Raw genomic sequence first — 20,656 nt, 5'->3', positions numbered from 1 at the left:
CATTAGCTGTAGTCTAGGGAGGTCTTAGATGGCTTATGAAAGCACCATTTGTTCATGGATGGTTCCTGAGAAAAATCCTGAAAAACCATGATTTTTAGGTACAAAAAGTACCAACTGTGGGGATGGCCACTTCTGTAATTTCTGTTCATGGTAGATCATCAAAATTTTTACCACACATTCTTAAGGTGATATTCTTGGGGAACTTTGAAACTTTTGAGGCACAAATGTGGATTTAACTGCTGTCATGAACACATGACTAGGTTTCTGGAGTCATTGCAAGGCTTCCAAGGTTATTAAAGTACGTTCTTCGTCAACATTTCTTTGCCTGTTATGATGTGATGTCTCGTTATAACTAGCGCTTCAAGCCCAAAGTGCTGCTGTAGTGACTAAAAATAGGCTAAAATGGGTCCTGACATGCCTGAAAAAACTTAACATGACTGCCAAAAATTATGTAAAACTTGCAAAATGCAAATACAGTAAAATATTTCTAATAAAATTTTACTCATTTAAGGTACAAATTGCAAGGAGGACATTTTTCATGAATTGCAGTTGATAATCAAGTTTCCAGAAAAAATGTAAAGCCAATGATTTTGTGTTAACGTTGTATTATGCATACATATTTGTTGTTTATATGTGTCAAAGTATGTAAATGTGTCGAAGTATATAAATAAACCATCAAAACATGACTGGACCAAGGAATTTTTTTACATATGCAACAGAGAAAAGAAGAGAACCAGTGGAAAAATGTCCCTGTTGGAGCATAAAAGGGTAACATGCTCTTCTTCAAGAGACTTTGACAGAAAATTGAGGAACCAACAGTTTCAATGTTCATGATGCCTTCCTCACCAAACATTTTGGCACACACTTTTTTGTGTGGAAGGAGAGTAGCAAAGAGACAGCGACGATGAAAGAGATAGGAGACAATGCCAGTGGGAGAGAAAGAAAGAGGAGAAATTGATTGTGGGAGAGAAAATGTGGCAGTGAAAGAGAGATGGATGAAGGCAATAGCGAGCCAAAGAGAGAGGAGATGTTGGTTGTCAGTGAGATATAGTGGCAATAAAAGGGAAAGAGGGTGGATGGAGATAGAAGCAGTGGGAGTACAACAGAGCAAAGTGGATCCCCCAGAATTTTTGAGCTGCTGAGGTATGGAGAAAGTGTCAGTGGAAAAGAAAGACAAAAGGATACAGTGTAAGCGAGTGAGAAAACCATGACAGTGATATGTACTGTAAATGTGTGGGAGAAAAAGATGATGGTGGGAGAGAGATGTATATAGATAGTAGAATTGAGTGGGATTTGGTGAGTATGAAGGCTTAACTACGAAGATAGACTGGGTAAAAGGCCTTAGAATGTTCTGTGTTAAAAGAGGCAAATAACTTTGCATGCCAAGATTTTTGGTGAGGAAGACAGAATGAGAATTGAGGCAGCTGTTTCCCCACTTTTTTGTCACAGTCGTTTAAAGATGAACATATTCCCCTTTTTTGTGCTCAAACTGGAGCATTTTTCTGCTGGTTTATTATTATTGCTTCTGTTGTGTGTTGATTTCAATATTTTCTTTAAACATTTTGTTGGGCGAAAGCCAATTGATTTTAGTGGTGTTATATCTTCAGTTTCTAGTTACAAACAACTTTTATAATGGAACTGAATCTGCCCATTCAACAGAGTTCTCCCAAATTAGTTTACGTTATAGCAGACAGATAATACTGCGTGGGATGCAAGTGAGTATGTTGGACGAAGAATATTGGGAAACAAATATTTACAGGTGTGACAAATGCTAGAGGATATACCATTCAACTAAGTATTACACTGGACTAATTTTGGACCACTGTTTTGACTGGACACATTAGATTTCCCTTTGGAAGTATCTTACTTGTAAAAAGAAATAAATGGACTTTTCCTGCCAGCGTTGGATGTCATGTGAAGCACACAATGTGCTGTATTTGTTTTGGATGCCTCCTAAACATCATAAAAATAAAGTTGCAAATACACTATGTGATAAAAAGTGTCCAGACACCCCCAAAAACATAAGTTTTTCATATTATGTGTATTGTGCTGCCACCTACTGCCAGGTACTTCATATCAGCAACCTCATTAGTCATTAGACATCATGAGAGAGCAGAATGGGGCACCCCGTAGATCTCACGGACTTTAAACGTGGTCAGGTGATTGGGTGTCACTTGTGTCACATATCTGTACATTCGTAAACATCCCTAGTTGCACTGTTTCCAATGTGATAGTGCAGTGGAAACGTGAAGGGACATGTACAGCACAAAAGCATACAGGTTGACCTCGTCTGTTGACTGGTAGAGACCGCCAACAGTTGAAGAGGGTCGTAATGTGTAATAGGCAGATATCTATCCAGATCATCACACAGGAATTCCAAACTGCATCAGGATCCACTGCAAGTACAATGACAGTTTGACGGGAGGCAAAAAAACTTGGATTTCATGGTGGAGCGGCTGTTCATAAGCCACACATCACGCCGGTAAATGCCAAACGACACCTAGCTTGGTGTAAGGAGTGTAAACATTGGACGATTGGACAGTGGAAAAATGTTGTGTGGAATGACAAATCATGGTACACAATGTGGCGATCTGATGGCAGGGTGTGGGTATGGTTTTTCATGGAAGGGGCTTGCACCCCTAGTTGTTGTGTGTGGCACTATCACAGCACAGGCCTACATTGATGTTTTAAGCACCTTCTTGTTGAAGAGCAGTTCTGAGATGGCAACTACATCTTTCAACGTGATTGAGCACCTGTTCATAATGCACGGCCTGTGGCGGAGTGGTTACACAATAACATCCCTGTAATGGACTGACCTGTACAGAGTGCTGACCTGAATCCTATAGAACACCTTTGGGATGTTTTGGAATGGCGATGTCATTCCAGGCCTCACCAACCAACATCGATACCTCTTCTCAATGCAACACTCCATGAAGAATGGGCTGCCATTCCCAATGAAACATTCCAGCACCTGATTGAATGTATGCCTGCCAGAGTGGAAGCTGTCATCAAGGCTAAGGGTAGGGCAACACCATATTGAATTCCAACATTACTGATGGAGGGGCACCTCGAACTTGTAAGTCATTTTCAGCCAGGTGTCTGTATACTTTTGATCACATAGTGTATCTGCTGAAACGCCAGGAAAAATATAGCTGATGACTCTCGGAGACACCCACTGTTTATATTATTCACTCCAAAATTGTTAAGGAGAAATGCAGAGTAACGTTTCTATTAAATGTGATCAGTGCTTTTTCCGCTGAAAATATGTAATAGGAAAATTCTGTCTCAAAAGAATTTTTGCTTTTAGCTGAAATATCTTTCTGTGCATGGGCAGAAGTACCTTTTCAGCTCATGTTATCAAAGTATGAGTGAAACAAAAAGTTTATTGAGGAATGAAAAAGACCTACTGCCAGTTAGCTGGATGATGTACAGTCATGTTTCACTTCCAGTTTGCGTCTTCATTTCCTTTTTTCTTGTAATTTAACATCTTTTTTTTATTAATATTCAAAATGCAAAGCACATATGTTCCATGGCTCTTGTGATTACCTTTTTTCTGGCAAGTGACTAATGCTATGTGTTTGCTCCAATTCACAAGTAATTGCCATTACTCTATGGACTAGGCAGCCCTATTACACCCATTCACATTTTGTTCTATGTGTGCACCAGGAATTTTGCCTCTTCCGTCCACAGGTGCTTGGCAGGGCAGAGAACAGCCTGCCGTTGAGAATATATTTTTCTCTATCTGCACTCTGCACATTTGTGTGCTTGCTGTTAATGATCACCCCACACCTCTCCCTCTGAAGCAAGTAGACTGAATGTGTATGCCATAAGACTCCTGCTTTCAAGGGCAATGCTGTTACCGTGTGGACATCCAAGTACCTCATGATTCGACTCAAAGCTTCACTCTGAAACTAGCTTTTGTGAGATTGTTGGCATCTATCTCCAAGTGGCTATCAGTACAGGCCTCTCAGTATTTCCGTGGGCATTCACATGATTCAAACAAAAGTGAACTAGTCACACTGCCCTTCTTTATCTATGTTAAATATCCTAGGCAAGTCCTATTTGATGTCAGTCCCACACTTTCTAGGATGGATCCCATGGGTGTTTTGTGAGCTATCTCCTCTGTAAAGTGATTACATTTTCCCAGTATGCTACTAATGAATTGATGTGTCCACTTGCTTTATCTGCTATTGAGGTTATGTAATGACCTATCTTGGTGAAATTTGTTGTGTACATAGTGACACCATTTCAAAAGATTTTGAGAGGTGGTACCTCAGACTTATAGAAATATGTCATAAATGGAACACAGTGTCAAAAGCAGTGTGGTACAAAATCATTTGAATGCTTCAACAAGAGTTGTTCCACGATTAAGAAATTTTTGTTGTCAGCCTGTCCAGTTGACCAGGAGTGGGTACTCCACAACAGGATTAGTATTCGCCCATAACTACAAAAAACTACAAAAAATCTAATAATATTAGCAAAACAGTAGTCTGCAGAGCTTACAGCTGAATCATGAGTTCTTTAAATTTATTTGTATACTCTGCAACCATCCACACAGTATGTCATGAGGAGTACTATTATCATCTATTACATTCCTTATTGATTTTGTATTTGAACAAGGGGGAAGGGTGGGGGATGCATACCTATATGACACTATATGTAAAAGTCTCTTAACTAAACCTGATTTTTGGGTAGAGCCATATGATCAGCTTCTCAGAGAACTTTCCCAGACTTGGCAAACCCAGGGTGCCACAAGCAAGAGCTTGTCAGCTCTCTCAGTCTCCTTTTACTGTAAACTTTCGACATGATTAAGCAACCTTTTTTTAAAATGACAGTGAAATGTTCCATCACAGGAAAGGGGATCTTGGCTTAATCAGAGTACAAGTATTCTATAAATTTTTTATAATCCTGTCTTTAGGACAACAACATTTATTGAACACAAACTTCTATAACAACAGGTTAAAAGTTGCCTGTTAGTCCACAGAACCAAACAACAGCTATTGATGGTAATCAGTAATAGCCACAATTCCATATAGAAAATAATATGCAATAGTTCATGACTGGAATAGATATAAGTCCAAACACTACTAATTCACTAGACAGGCATATTGTATGTATGCTACTAAGCAAAGTTCTATTGAGGCTGACAGTGGTGAGAACCCCACATTGAGAAGCCAGGGCACTATGCAGCACTAGTCGAAATCAGTTCAGGTAAGCAGCAGCACTAGTGGAGACAAAATCACATAATAGCATCTGAGTGTTAGCCCACAGCTGGTAACCCTTACATTTGCCCACTACAGAAGCTCACGTACCAGCCTGCGTTATCAGCAGTGTTCTCGCCACAGATGCTCTCACCTAATGTAGGCAGTGTTACATGCATTGATCTGTGTGTATCATCGATTTGTACACCTGGTAAGGCTACTAAAAAAATCTTTCTTCCAAAACTTCAAGTTGTCTTGTATGACAGCAAAGATGATGACTGTTGATGTGAAACAAAAGTTAGACAGCAACTCCAGTTGTATTAAATTTGCTTAGTTATAATGGGCTCTACTGAAGGTGACCAATAGTCTCATAGGAATTCTTGTGATGAAGACATATCACTGAATGTAAATGGAGCACACAAATTCAAATAAAACCATTCAGAACAATTGGTCTTCAGCACCAACGCCCATAATATCAGAGTGTCATGGTAGAGAGTGATCTTGTTGGAAAGTCGTCAGAAATATTCGGTGTTAGTGGAAACTGTGGTGTCACCGCCAGACACTTGCGAGGTGGTAGCCTTTAAATCGGCCGCGGTCCATTAGTATACGTCGGACCCACGTGTGGCCACTGTCAGTGATTGCAGACCGAGTGCCGCCACACAGCAGGTCTAGAGAGACTTCCTAGCACTCGCCCCAGTTGTACAGCAGACTTTGCTAGCGATGCTATACTGACAAAATACGCTCTCATTTGCCGAGACAATAGTTAGCATAGCCTTCAGCTACGTCATTTGCTACGACCTAGCAAGGCGCCAGTACCAGTTTATATTGAGATTATAATTCATGTATCAACAAGAGCGATGTTCTCCACTTATGGATTAAAGTTAAGTATTCAAGCAACTCTGTACTTTATTTAGTAGACTCAACTCCTTTAATTGTTCCAGACCTCATGCCAGTCTGCGTGAGCTTAAACGCATGCATTTCGGCCTCCTCTAGCAACACGGTGTTGGCTCTTCTGCCAACACATCAGAAACAGAATGTGTTTTCCAAAAAATGTTCATTATGAATAGCACCTAAGCCATCTTTTCAAACTCTTTTTCATTTTACATTTCATTTGAGCTGAACATAGAAGTGGGGGAGGGTGTAGGGTTGCCTTACGTTGCACAAAGACAATCTACAGTTCTCAAACTCAACTTCACCACATAACTTTGTGTAGAAATATCATTTGAAGTATCAACAATAAAGCTAGCTGTAATTAAAGTGCCCTTGATTGTAATAAATCTGTACAGATCCTCCAGTAGTAAAGTTCTTAATTTTTTTCAAAACATTGAAAAATAATTGATTGTTGTGTAGGCAGTAAAAGAATTATTTTAGCTGGTGTTTTAAATAGAGACCCTTAAAGAGTTCCAAAGTTTCGAAACACTAAATTGCATTTTTACAGTAACAGTGTTATGAAAAGAACAGTTGTTACTCATCATACAGCGGAGGTGCTGGGTTGCAGATAGGTACAATGAAAAGACTGTCAGAAAGTGAGTGTTTGGCCAAAAAGGTCTTTGTTGAAAACAGACAACACACACACTCATGCAAACACAACTTTGACACACATGACCTCAATCTCCAGCTATTTAAGCCAGACTGCAGACACCAGAGAAGCAACCGGGTGGTGGCGGTAAGGAGGAGCTTGAGTCAGGGAGGGGGAGGGATGCAGGGTAGGGATGGGGGACAGTAAAGTGCTGCTTGTGGAAATGTACAGGGACGAAGTGGAGAGAGGATAGAACAGCTAGGTGCGTCCAGAAGTTAGATGGAGAGTGAGGAGGGGGGGGGGGGGGGGTAGCAGAAAAGGAGAGAAGTAAGAAGACTGTGGGTGCACTGGTGGGATAGAGGGCTGTGTAACACTGGACTGGGAATGGAGAAGGGTAAGAACAATGATGAACGAAGGTTGAGGCCAGGGGGGTAATGGGAACGTAGGATGTATTGCAGAGAGAGTTCCCACCTGTGTTGTTCAGAGAAGCTGGTGTTGGGAAGGAACCAGATGGCACAGGCTATGAAGCAGTCATTGAAATGACGAATGTTGTTTTGGGCTGTGTACTCAGAAGTGAGATAGTCCAGCTGTTTCTTGTTTGTCAGTGGGGATTCACACCAACAGACAGCTTGTTGTTTGTCATGCTCACATAGAATGCAGCACAGTGGGTGCAGATTAGCTTGTAGATTGTATGACTGGTTTCACAGATAGCCCTTCCTTTGAGGGATAGGTGATGCTTATGACTGGACTGGAGTAGGTGGCTGTGGGAGGAAGTATGGGACAGGTCTTGCATTTAGGTCTATTACAGGGATATAAGCAGTGAGGCAAGGGGTTGGGAGCAGTGGTTCAGTAGGTATGGATGAGGATATTATGTAGGTTCAGTGGATGATGGAATACAACAGTGAGGAGGGACAGTGAGTAGGATATTCCTTATTTAAGGGCATGACGAGAAATAGTTGTGACACTGATGGAGAATGTGATTCAGTTGCTCCAGTCCTGGGTGGTACTGAGTCATGAGGGGAATACTTCTCTTTGGCTGGGTGGTGGGACTTGGAGAGATGGTGGGTGACTGGAGAGATAGGGCAGAGAAGATCTCTTTTTGTACAAGGTTGGGAGGATAATTACAGTCTGTGAAGACCTCAGTGAGATCCTCATATTTCAAGAAAGACTACTCGTCATGAGAGATGTGAGAGCCACGTGTGACTAGGCTGTATGGAAGGGACTTCTTGGTATGGAATGGGTGGCAGCTGTCAAAATCATGGTATTGCTGATGGCTGATACTTTGCGAAATGGATGGAGGTACTGATGTACCTATCTTTGAGGTGGAGGTCAACATCAAGGAAGGTGGCTTGTTGGATTGAATAGGACTAGATAAAGTGAATGGGGGAGAAAGTGTTGAGGTTCTTTAGGAATGTGGATAGCGTGCCCACATCCTTGATCCAAATCAAGAAGATGTCATCAGTAAATCTGAACTAGGTGAGGGGTTTGGGATTCTGCTTGTTTAGGAAGGATTCCTCTTGATGGCCCATGAATAGGTTAGCTTAGGATGGTGCCATGCAGGTGCCTATAACTGTACCCACAATTTGTGTGTAGGTAGTGCCTTCAAAGGAGAAGTAATTGTGGGTAAGGGTGTAGTTGGTCTTGTTGATTAGGAAGGCATTGTAGTTTTGGTATCTATCGGGCACTGGGAAAAGTAGTGTTCTATAGTGGTAAGGCCAAGGGCATTGGAGATGTTAGTGTAAAGGGAGGTGGCTTCAATAGTAATGAGCAGGGTACCATGTGGTGTAAGAACAGGAACAGTAGAGAGTCAGTGGAGGTAATGGTTGGTATTTTTTTATATAAGAGGGTAGGTTGTGGGTAATAGGGTGAAGGTGTTGGCCTACAAGAACAGAAATTCTCTCAGTGGGGATACAGAAATTGGCCACAGTGGGATGTCCTGGATGGTTATTTTTATGGACTTTAGAAAGGATGTATAAGGTAGGAGTGCGGGGACTGGAGGGGTGAGGAGAGAGATGGACTCTGGGAAGAGGTTGTGTTATTGGCACAAGAATTTGAAGAGACACTGGAGATCCTGATGGATTTCTCAAATGTGGTCACTGTGGCAAGGTTTGTAGATTGATGGATCTGACAGCTGGTGGAATACTTCTGCCAGGTAATTCTTGTGGTTCAAAACAACAGTGGTGAGCCTTTGTCAGCAGGTAGGATTATAAGGTCGGGATCAGTTTTTAGATGGTGGTTTGCAGTTCTTTCTGCAGATGTAAGGTTAGTTCACATGTTGAGGTATTTGGGGAATGATGGTGATGCAAGGTTCGATGTCAAGAATTTCTCGAAAATTAACAGGGGTGATTCTGAGGCACTGAGGGTGGATTACGATTTGATGCAGGAGTGAATTGAGTTAGCATTGGTCTTTGATTGAGTCAGATTGGTAGGGTTGGTGGTAAAAAATGTTTCCACTGTAGGAACCAGCAGAAGGAGAGAAGGTCGTTAACAAGTCCTGAATGATTGAATTTGGGACAGTGCAAAAGGTGTGTCCTTTGGAAAGGACTAATACTTCTGCGGCACTAAGGCTTTTGGAGGAAAGGTTCTGGATTCTGTATGGTAGTGTGAGGGAGTTTCTGGGGGTTGGGTAAACGTATTAGGTCTGCAAGACAGGGTTTGTCAGCTATGAGAGGATATGGGGGAAATTTGGAGGTTGTTATAGAGGTGGGGGCTAGTGGTAATCCAAGGCAGGAATAGGAAGTGGACAGGGTGGAGAGTTTGTTGAGGTGTTGTTGTGCATGTTGCTCTAGTTCTTGGAGAGCAGGAGTTTCAGTGTATGATATAAGATCCAGGAATTTGAGATTGCATAGATGGAGAATTTTGCAGATGGAGAGGAGGTATTGTAAGGAGGTTTTGGGCTGTTTTATATGATTTTTCAGTATTATGTTGGTAAGGGTTAAGGATTGGTGGAATCTGAACAGATGGAGGTCATTGTGGAAGGAAGAATGGCAGCCAGGATAGGTAATTTGATGGTAAGGCCATTTGGGGAGGATTCCATGAGCAAAGCAACAATACAGGAACAGTATGTGTGGCTGGGTTCTGGCTAGGGGTAAGGAAGCACTTCTGTATTGACGCAGATGGCAAGAGTAAGGGTCCATGGTGATGGATAAAATGCATAAAAATGTATAAATAACCTAGAAATATGTCCAAGAAAATTCACAGAATTACACCTAAATAACTGGGTAAAATCACGAAAAGGTCGAAATGGATGAAGTAAGTGGTAACAAGATGAAATCAGGAAGTAGGCCAATAGCAAAAGGTGAAAATCAGCCAACTGAAATTGGGATGAAGACACAATGGGTTCAGAGAAAAAATAAACAAAAAGATTGTAATGTGGGTTGCAGGTCTGTGGGTCGATAAGTGTGAAGAAGGGGAACGGCAGATGTGACTACATTAGGTGAAGTTAGTAGGTGTGGACTGGAGTAGAGAGGAGGAGGAGGAGTGGTTGTGGGGTGGGAGGGATGAGATAAAAGCTTGTGTAGCACAGAAAGGTATGGGAAATAACACAGGAAAATACGCGAGAGTGACACAGGAAGTGTGATCAATTTGAAGATTTAGGATTATTGATATCGATGACAGGAATGTGGGACATGAGATGGTGTACCAACAATCAGCGCAGTCTTGTGGCCTTTTATAGGGCATAGCCGAAATGGTTGGTACAGTGTGGCCCATAAGCAGATCATGCAGTGTGGTTTGTAGGGCAACAAGAGAAACATAGGAAACAAGAGGAAGTAGGACAGACGGTGAGTACAGTAATGAATTAAAAAATAGTAACAAAGGAAAACAGCACTGGGTTGCGGGATGGAAGACAAGCCATCAGGCAACACCAGACAATGGAAACTGAAGGATGGACTTAACAATATTATGAAAAGGACAGCTGCTACTCACCATATAGCAGAGATGCTGTGACGTAGATAGGCACAACAAAAAGACTGTCAGAAAGTGAGCTTTCTGCCAACTAAGTCTTCATCGGAAATAGACAACACATGCACTCAAGCAAACACAACTCACACACACATGACCACAGTCTCTGGCTGCAACCACAAGTGAGTGATGGGAGAAGCAACCGGGTGGTGGGGGTAAGGAGGAGACTGGAACGGGGAGGGAGAGGGATAGCAGGGTAGGGATGGGGGACAGTAAAGCGCTGCTTGTGGAAACGTTCAGGGATGAGGTGCAGAGAGGGTAGAGCAGCTAGGTGCATCCAGAGGTTAGATGGTGATGGTGGGGGGAGGGGGGGGGGAGCAGAAAAGGAGAGAAGAAAGAAGACTGTGGGTGCACTGGTGGAATAGAGAGTTGTGTAACACTGGGCTGGGAATGGAGAATGGTAAGAACAATGAAGAATGAAGGTTGAGGCCAGGAGGGTAATGGGAATGTAGGATGTATTGCAGAGAGAGTTCCCACTTGTGTTGTTCAGAAAAGCTGGTGTTGGTGGGAAGGGCCCAGATGGCACTGGCTATGAAGCAGTCTTGAAATGGAGAATGTTGTGTTGGGCTGTGTACTCAGCTATAAGGTAGTCCAGCTGTTTCTTGTCCACAGTTTGTCAGTGGTGATTAATGCCAACAGAAAGCTTGTTGTTTGTCATGCCCACATAGAATGAATCACAGTGGTTGAAGCTTAGCTTGTAGATCACATGACTGGTTTCACAGTCATGTTTCACTTGTTTTATAATTACAGTATGTCAGACAGTGATGATGGGTGAACTAGACTGACTATAGACACTGATAGCTGTATAATACCACCATTCATCCCCCCCCTTCCTCCTCCTATATAGAGAATGGTTGTTTTGCCTCATTCCATTTTTTGTTTTCCTCCCAGAATTTGTAGTGTCATGTTAATGTACGCAGATAGAACTGGTGCTGAAGGGAACACGGAATTTTTATTGATTATAATGTCACATGTGCCTTTGCAATCAGCTTCAAAGGTAAAAATACAATAATTGACGTAACATATTGAGAAAAATTAATTTTAAAAAAGAAGTTTTTGTAATAACAGTAAAAAAATAAAAATCTATTAATGATTTCATATTTTGCTAAGCAATTGACTTCTCCAGACAAGAGCAAAATTTACATACCTTTTTAATTCAACAGTGTGGCTTCACAACATGTCGAGCTGCCTACCTGCAAGTTCATATTCGCACAGTCCATCTTGGCAACTACAATAGTCATGTGTGCCCTGTCTGTGATGCTCATGTTAAACAACGAAATGCATTTCTGGAACACATGCGTTCTCACACTGGTGATCGTCCTTTCAGGTGAGTAACACACAGTTAATTAGACAGTATAATTTTGAAAATAGTTACAGGATGGTGTATTTTTATTTCACTGTTAGTTTACTATCTATATAGAGGGAATCAAAAAGAACTCCATACATTTGAAGAAGCAGAAATTATCATATTACCTTTGGTCTTTTTTTCATAAAGATTTTATGTTTATTATATGAAGTGCATAAAAAATTTAAAATATGATGAAGTTGGCTTTAAGTTGAGACATAGCCAGGAGAATTTTTCCCATGTTACATTTTTCCTTCTCCCATAAATAACCAAGGTTATTTTTTCCCCCATTACATGTATCTATTGGCTTATAACACTTTCATGAAAATCTCAAGACCTTATTTAGACTTAGTTTCACTTGAAGATATTTTTCAGGTTATCATTTTGATTGTTCTGTTTACATTGATGTTATTAGTTTACATGAGGGCAGTTATAATTTGAAAATATAATTATCTGATGTCAGTACAACAGTTCACAACACGCAAAACTCTGAGCTGTCAGTACTACATTTGAGAAAGATGGCTCACACCAACAGAAAGTCAAGCAATCCCATTTTCCTGTAAAGTACTTTGAATTGTTTGAAGTTGATTAACATACCTCCAGACTATTACCATTTTTCGTCACAGATTTTGCCATAACTATTGCTAGATTCAAAACTTTGAGTACCTACTTGTTACTTTAATGTCTGTGTACAAAATGACATATAGCACTCATTAATTAACTCACAAATTAATAATTTCATGTAAATTACCTTAATTTACAATACGATGCCCATAGATGTAAACAAGGGGATGTACATTATGGATGAAGAATTTTTTTTAATTTCTATCTAGCAACATTTTCTATAATCCAGTAGTACATTAGTTATGGTAGTTTAACCAAAACAGTTAACTCCAGCGTCGGTGATTTTCGAAGCATAATGTAGTTTGATTTTCAAAGTGTAATGTAGTTTACAAAATAACGGTTTATACGTACTCACATTGTCCATCACCCAAAATTGGCAGTTTGCAGTTTGAAAGCTCAAAAGTAAGACCTGTGTTGAGTGCGCTCACATTGTTGACTGACACCGCTACTGTGCTCATTCTGTACACAGAAATACATGCACCGATATCTGCAAAACTCAATAGCACTACATAATGTTTAATAACTTTAGAGTGGATTCTGTATACCACACAAATGAACATTTTACCTAAACTCTGTTGTAATTAACAAGAACATGTGTGATATCATTGTCATTGGAGTGAGCTATTATTGGACATGGTGATTCTCATTATGGACTGTCTTAACTGAAATACTACAGCATATTTTTCTTTGACAAGTTACTACAGGCTAGTGGTATATGGCTTTTTTCACCTAAATGTTAACTGTGCTTTGTGCCCAAAATATGATAATGAACTTCGCCATTTCATAATGGAGAAGCTGGTCATCATCACTAACAATTGAATTTCGCAAGAATAAATGAGTATGTTAGTGCCATTCAAATTGTAGTGCTATGTACTTTCATGAGCAAACACCATTCTCACTCATTTAGACTTTCAACATCTAGGCGACTAGTAGTTTGTGCTACAGAACAGAGACTACAGTAATCAGCTCGTTAATGCTATCAAGTAAAGACTGATTTGAATGTTTTGTTGATATGTTTGATTAGTGATATGTTATTTTTAATGTATATTTGATGGTGTTAGACAATGATGTGTCACAACTACGTCAAAATTCACTGATACAGTGTTAAAAAAAATGTTGAGTGACTAGGGCCTCCTGTCGGGTAGACTGCTCGCCAGGTGCAAGTCTATCGATTTGACACCACTTTGGCGACTTGCACGTCGAACTGACACAGTTTTGTATTAGTACAAACAATGATGAAGAATTGGAACTGGAAGAATTATGCAATGTCTGAATCACTGATTGTAATACTGTGATACTAATAATAATAGTCTCACTTCTTGACTTGTGTGGCAATTCTAAATTCATTTTAATGCCTATGGTTGGATTGGATGAAAAGTGTTGGTTGGTTGACTACCACTTATTTGAACCAGAAGAGTTATTCACTATCTGAATTACACAATCTTTTAATCTATGAGTAAACATGGGCACTATCTGAATTACACAATCTTTTAATCTATGAGTAAACATGGCAGACTCAGTTTCTAATTGGGTGGTTTCACTGTTAAATATCTGTTTACATATTTAGATAAACTGAATTGAAGTGGATGAAATAACTGTTGAGAATGGGACCTGTGTTGACATTACTGGTTTTTATTTAGAATTACGTAACCTGAGTGTTGTAGAGTCTTCCTAAAGCTCACAGCTTGTCAGTGAAGGAGAAGTATTTATCACAGCTCTCGAGCTTGCTGCATTTGACAACAGTGCTTTGAAGAGCAGGATTGGAATACAGTATGTGAACCACCTCCCCTATTCTCTTCTCTTCTCCTTGAGTTTTGTTTATTGTTATAGCCAACACAACTTTTATTGAGAATTGAAGTCATTTAAAATAAATGGGTAATTGGTTGTGATCATTGGTATACAGACTATGACAGACATCTCCTGCTGCTGGATCTGTGAGGATAGTAGCTCCAAGGGCTGTATTTCACATAGTTTTACTCATTCTGCAAACAGGTGGGATTGCAATGTTTTGGGTGATGTAGAATCTTTGTTCAAAATTATACGGGGGAAGATCTGAGAATAATGCACAATAATTTTATTACTAAAAAGTTTAGTAGGTAACAAAAAAATTATAAATAAACATACATCCTTTATCTACTTCTCTACATAGTCACCACATTCTCAACACATTTCTTCCATCATGGTACCAGTACGGCCTATTCATAGAAGTTTCTGTGGTTGGAGTATAGCCAGCTGCGGACTGCTGATTTCACTTCCACATCTGTCACAGAGAGTTGACTGATCAGGAGTTTCTTCATGGGACAAAACAGATAAAAGTCCGATGGTGCAAAGTCCAGACTTCAGGGTGGATGCTGGAGCAGTTCCCACCCAAACTGGCGATTTTCTCATGAACAAGAGCCCTTGTGGTTGTCTGCAAGTTTTTTAGGCATGTAGCGAGCACTAACTTTATGAAATTCCAATGTGTCAGAAAAATCTTTACATTGCACCATAGGAAACGTTCAATTTCTGTGATAAGTTGTCCATGCCAGCTGTTCAAAATTGCTGCCTCAGTGGCTCCAACATTCTGCGGGGTTGCAGCTGTTGCCACTGGAGCATGGTGAGTCACTAAGGCTCACAGGGCGCTCTTGGAAGAATGTACACCATCTGGAGATATTACTACAGCCATCCTATACATACCAAGCATGTCCCTATGAATTTCACTTGGCTATACCATTTGGGCCACAAATATCAAATGACACTTCGCTGTTCTTAATAAGTTGATGACAATAATATGCACATCATGTTTGTTGTGTAGTTCAGGCTTGTTTCACTAGGGCTGCTCATGAAAACAAAATCATCAGATGCAAAGTTTTGTAAGAAAACAAAGTTTTTAAATGGAATCACAGTGCAATAAACACGTTTTTAAAGCTTATTTCTTGCTTCTGCACTAGAAGGATAATTAATGTGGCATTTTTTGTGGGTAATTTTTGTTCCTATTTAAACACATTTTTCTCAAACATTCTGATTTTTTTTTCCTATTTCTGTTAGTGCTAAAAAAAATACTCATTTTGAGTAACTCATTGGATATCCTGGATTTTTATCATTAGAAGGATGTAACTTCAGATTTTTTGGATGAAAAAGTGTCATTCACATTCATATTGATAATATAAAGATCAATACTAACATCAATAATATCAACATTAATATTAATATATAATACTGACATTAATAATATCAACATTAACATTAATGTTAATGATAACAATATAATTAAAGATAGGCACAATGACAATTTGTGTAAAATATTTTAGTTTTAACACGAAGTTCTTTTTCAAAAGAAGGAAATACACACGTTCACACAAGTATAGCTCACATGCAGGCATTGAGTTCTAACTGCAGTCAGGGCCCAGTGCCTGGAGACAGGGACCATGTGTGTGCAAGTCATGTGTTTGGCTTGTATGAATGTGTGTGTGTGTGTGTGTGTGTGTGTGTGTGTGTGTGTGTGTGTGTTTTCTACTTTGGAAAAGGGACTTTGTCCAAAAGCTCAAATATTTTAGCAGTGTTTTTCATTGTGCCTGTCAACAGCTCAACACCTCTTCAACATGGTAACAATCCATCTTTCCCATACTGTTATTGTTTTATATGCATTATATAAATGATGTACTCTGCATATACTAATGAAGGATACTAACCTTAAGTATTAAAGTTATCTACCTTGGTAGAGAAATGAATAATGAATACATCAATCAAGAATTATGAGTAGAGCGAGGGAGGGAGCCATCTTGCTGTAAAGCATGCACTGCACCTGGGTACTTGTCAAGGCAAACAGTTCATCTGCATTCATTCATACACTCAGGCAGTTTAAGTAGGTTCATTCATATGCACAATGCTGTGTGGTGAACATACGTTAGATGATAAAAAACATACTTGGTATCACATGTTGCTCTGCCTTTAGAAACTGCACAGGACATGCAGACAGATGACACAGGTATATCTGTAAGTGCAACGTGGTATACGTCCAGTGAGGGCACTTGCGGCAAGAACGAGATCAATATTGCAGACTAGCAACTTGAGCATCCATTGCAGACCAAATGTAAGGGCAGCCATTTACTATCTCTGCCTCAGTTGCTGTATCCAGCTCTTGTTTACAAGTGGACTCTGCAGCACTGACTGTTAAGGTGTTTTGTGCTATGAATCCTGAACTCATGGTTTCCACCACCTTTTGCCTATATGGAACTTTACTACAAAATGTGTGTAATCTGGCTAAGTGGTATTTGGACTTTATTCTTCTACCGTCAAACAATCTCTGAATAATTTCTGTTGTGGCCCAGATAAATCTTTCACTAAGAACCTCTTTTTGCTTGGTTCATGGACTAAGTGACAATTTGAGTTGTTGGTACAGAAGTTAAAAGTTCAATAAGTATTGTGATCTGAAGTAAGGGTTACAACATTGTCTTTGTTGTAGGATTTACTAGTGGTTGGGCTGAGATAAGTAGTGACAAGTTGGTGCAGGGAACAGGTTTTACTATCTTAATTTGACAAGGATGGTGTGTGTTACTATTCTTCCATAATCCTTGTTATACAGAAAATGATATGAATAATAAATAGCTTAAGGACTTTGATGTTAAGCTTATGTCTGTTGCTACTTACCAGCATACTATCAATTTTAAAGAAAATTTTCAGTTATGGCCTCATAACCATGAGCTAGTCAAACTGTACAATGACAGACCACACCAAACAGTAACACTTGGTAGATTAACATACCGTATTTACTCGAATCTAAGCCGCACTTTTTTTCTGATTTTTTTGTAATCCAAAAAACCGCCTGCGGCTTAGAATCGAGTGCAAAGCAAGCGAAGTTCAGAAAAATGTTGGTAGGTGCCGCTACAACTATAACTTCTGTCGAATATATGTAGCGCTACACAGGTATGCCGTGTAGGCACAAAGATAAATACTTTCGCCAAAACCTCTACGTCAGTAAATAAATTAAAAAAAGAAGAAAAAAAAGAAAGTTGGAAGATGAGCTTTTTGTTTCTCCGCCCCGAGTTTCGACCACTGCATTTTCATACATTATCCAACGAAGTAAATACAAATTCCGTATTGTTCATCTTCGAATGTAGCAGAATTTCAATTTACTACGAAAATCCGACAGGCAAGACTGTTTAGGATGTTTGTCAATATGGCCAACTCTACGTTCTGAATTTTTTCCTACCAGTGACAAGAGATGGCTGCTAATAGGAACCTGATGAAATGTGAATCACATGCAGTATTCTCTTCACCATAAGAATAATCAAATATAAACATTTTGCCATGTATTCTTTCACGTTTGCTGCTATCTCATTTAAATCCTGTCTGCCTAATAAACTACGAAACTAGGGTGAGACAACAGCAAACGCGGAAGAATATACGTATCGCGTCATGTTTACATTCGTATTATTCTTATGCCTAATGTGATACAGTCAGAAATGAAGCACGGCAACTGACTAGATTTTTAAATCTAAGATGACTCTAATTTCTGTGCAGAATTTGATGTACTAAAGAAGCGGCCACAAAGATTTTCAAACGGAGAAAAATTTTCGCCGAACTCTCGTTCAGAACATGTTCTATCATACGCAGTCTATTATTTGGTTCTTGTTGATCATTATCAAAGAAAGCAGCAGTGTGAGTAACAACAAATAGCAGTCTCTTGCCATTGTTTCGCTAATGAGACGATTCCTCTCTTTTTAAGCGGCGGTAGCGCGCACAAAAGCAAGCCGTGCCGCGAGCGGCAACAGGCCGTAAACATGCGCCATCAGAATGCGACAAACAATGCAAGACACAGTACAGTAATGCATTTTCAGCTTAGGATGACGTGAACACCTATAACAAAGAAAACGCCACGTATCAGATCAAAGCAAAATAAGCAATCGATTCAAACCAGACAGAGCACGTGAAAAAGGAAGGGTACTCGTATAAATACGGACGGAGCGCCTGACGCATAGCAATGGCTACCTGGTAAAGCTTAACTGCTAAGCTTACGACTCGAACCAAACTACTGTCGCTGTATCGTCATTCATTCGACGTAAATTGTGTCTCATATTACAATGGGCCAACTTTGTTTCGATTTGGAGGTGCGGCCTAAAACTTTTCTCTCCCCTTGAATTTCGAGTCGCAAATTTCAGGTGCGGCTTAGATTCGGGAATTATTTTTTCCCTTTATTTCGAGTCTCATTTTTTAGGTGCGGCTTAGATTCGAGTGCGGCTTAGATTCGAGTAAATACGGTATTTGTCCATGTGAACGTGAGCACTTTCAGGAGCCCAGCGCACACAGTTGTGGCAATTTACAGTACTGTTCAGTTTGAGTTTCGCCTCGTCAGGTCAAATAATCATCACTGGAAATTGGTCATCCTTGTGAAGCATGCCTTCAAACCACTCACAGTAAGCCAGCCTTCAATGCGGGTCATCATTGTTCATAGCATGCAGCAATCTTGGCTTTCATGGGCACCCCCCTTCACAGATTTTTGACATGATGTAGTAAAATGTTGCAATGCAGCAGTGGTGGGAGCTGGACTTGCCGATATTTTTTGTTGGCCAGATCTTTCATTATGCACATCCTGAATAGTACTGTCGGCTTTAAATTTATCATGTATATGATAAAATGTTGTACGTGTTGGTGGCTGAGTTCCGTATACATTACACTATTGGCATTGTACCTCCATCATGTATTTGTACTTCCAGTACCACTTAAATATGGCCTTACATTGCTCAGATGACAATATTACTTCATTCATTGCTGCACTGTCATCTGCTGGAAAACGTATGCCAAGATCTATTGAGAAAACAATGGACTATGCTACCATGCAAAATTGCGATTATATGTCATTTTGTTCCAAAGATTGTCTACCTTTTCTGGACTCCTCTGTATTGTTAATCAGTTTTACAACTACTATTTGATTTACATGTTATTACTTATTTTCAGTTACAACTGACTATTGTGACATTTTAAAGTATGGTGGCAAGAAGTATATATAACTTGCAGAAGTTTTGTATGTATGTCAATATTTGTGGCTGAGGTCCAGTAATGACAATTGTGAAAATCTAAAGCAAACAACAAGTGGAGCTGTATTCACTTTCAGTTATGTACAATGATGTGCTGTCTAGTGGTAGGATTTCTTACTTCTGTTCCAAAGGTCCAGGGTCCTGGGTTTCATCCTAGCTAGTGCTTAGATTTTGAGCAAAAGCCATCAGCTTGTCATGGTTGAAGACTTACTAAAAAGAGGGTGGAATAGTAGACAGGTTCTGTGCACCCTCTTGTACGTGGAGAGGAGGGGGACTGCCACCAGAATCAGTAAAGATCAGTCACAGGAAGATGCAGGATGTATTGGAAACCACTGCAGTAAAGACACATAATGTATATCCATAGGAAATGTAACCTGCAATTGAAAAAGGTGTCATGAGGATCCATCCACTGGCAAAAAATCCCAGACAAGTCCCCCCTCTCATCTTTTCAGATCCCTGGGAGAGAACTGTAAAGGGTAAGGTGACAATGATAAAAAAAAAAATTGGAAATCGATGAAAGGGTAACATTCAGTGAATTGTAGTGTAGAGTGGCAAATGTCTGAATGTATTAGGGAAGCTACAATATCTGAAAGGGCAATGAAAAGGCTGAAATGTAAACGTTGTAGGGGTCAGTGACATGGAATAGAAAGGAGGTAGGAATGTCTCTTCAGATGAATGTAGGTTAAAATCAGCAGTCCGTAAGGGTCATAATGGGAGTAGGATTTGTTATTCATCAGAACATAGGACAAAGAATGGGTGGCTATAAACAGTTCAGTCATAGGATTACCGTATCTGCTCGAATCTAAACCGCACTTTTTTCCGGTTTTTGTAATCCAAAAAACCGCCTGCGGCTTAGAATCGAGTGCAAAGTAAGTGGAAGTTCAGAAAAAATGTTGGTAGGTGCCGCCACAACAAACTTCTGCCGTCGAATATATGTAGCACTATACAGGCATGCTTTGCAGGCACGAAGATAAATACTGGCGCCAAA

General features: G+C 40.0%; 1 protein-coding gene across 4 annotated transcripts in view; it reads left to right on the top strand.

Moving 5' to 3' along the window:
• Positions 1 to 20,656, top strand: part of LOC124805371 (zinc finger protein 761-like) — a 161,957-nt gene that overhangs the window by 95,529 nt on the left and 45,772 nt on the right. For all 4 annotated transcript variants that reach the window (XM_047265927.1, XM_047265926.1, XM_047265924.1 and 1 more), the window contains one exon: positions 11,847 to 12,010. In XM_047265927.1, coding sequence (XP_047121883.1) covers positions 11,847 to 12,010 — 164 coding nt within the window. The remainder of the gene's footprint in view (positions 1 to 11,846; positions 12,011 to 20,656) is intronic.

Source organism: Schistocerca piceifrons, chromosome 7 (genome assembly GCF_021461385.2).
Source record: "Schistocerca piceifrons isolate TAMUIC-IGC-003096 chromosome 7, iqSchPice1.1, whole genome shotgun sequence".
NCBI classification, from domain to species: domain Eukaryota; kingdom Metazoa; phylum Arthropoda; class Insecta; order Orthoptera; family Acrididae; genus Schistocerca; species Schistocerca piceifrons.
The sequence above is the reverse complement of the archived record's forward strand: the minus strand, read 5'-3'. Positions and strand labels throughout refer to the sequence as shown.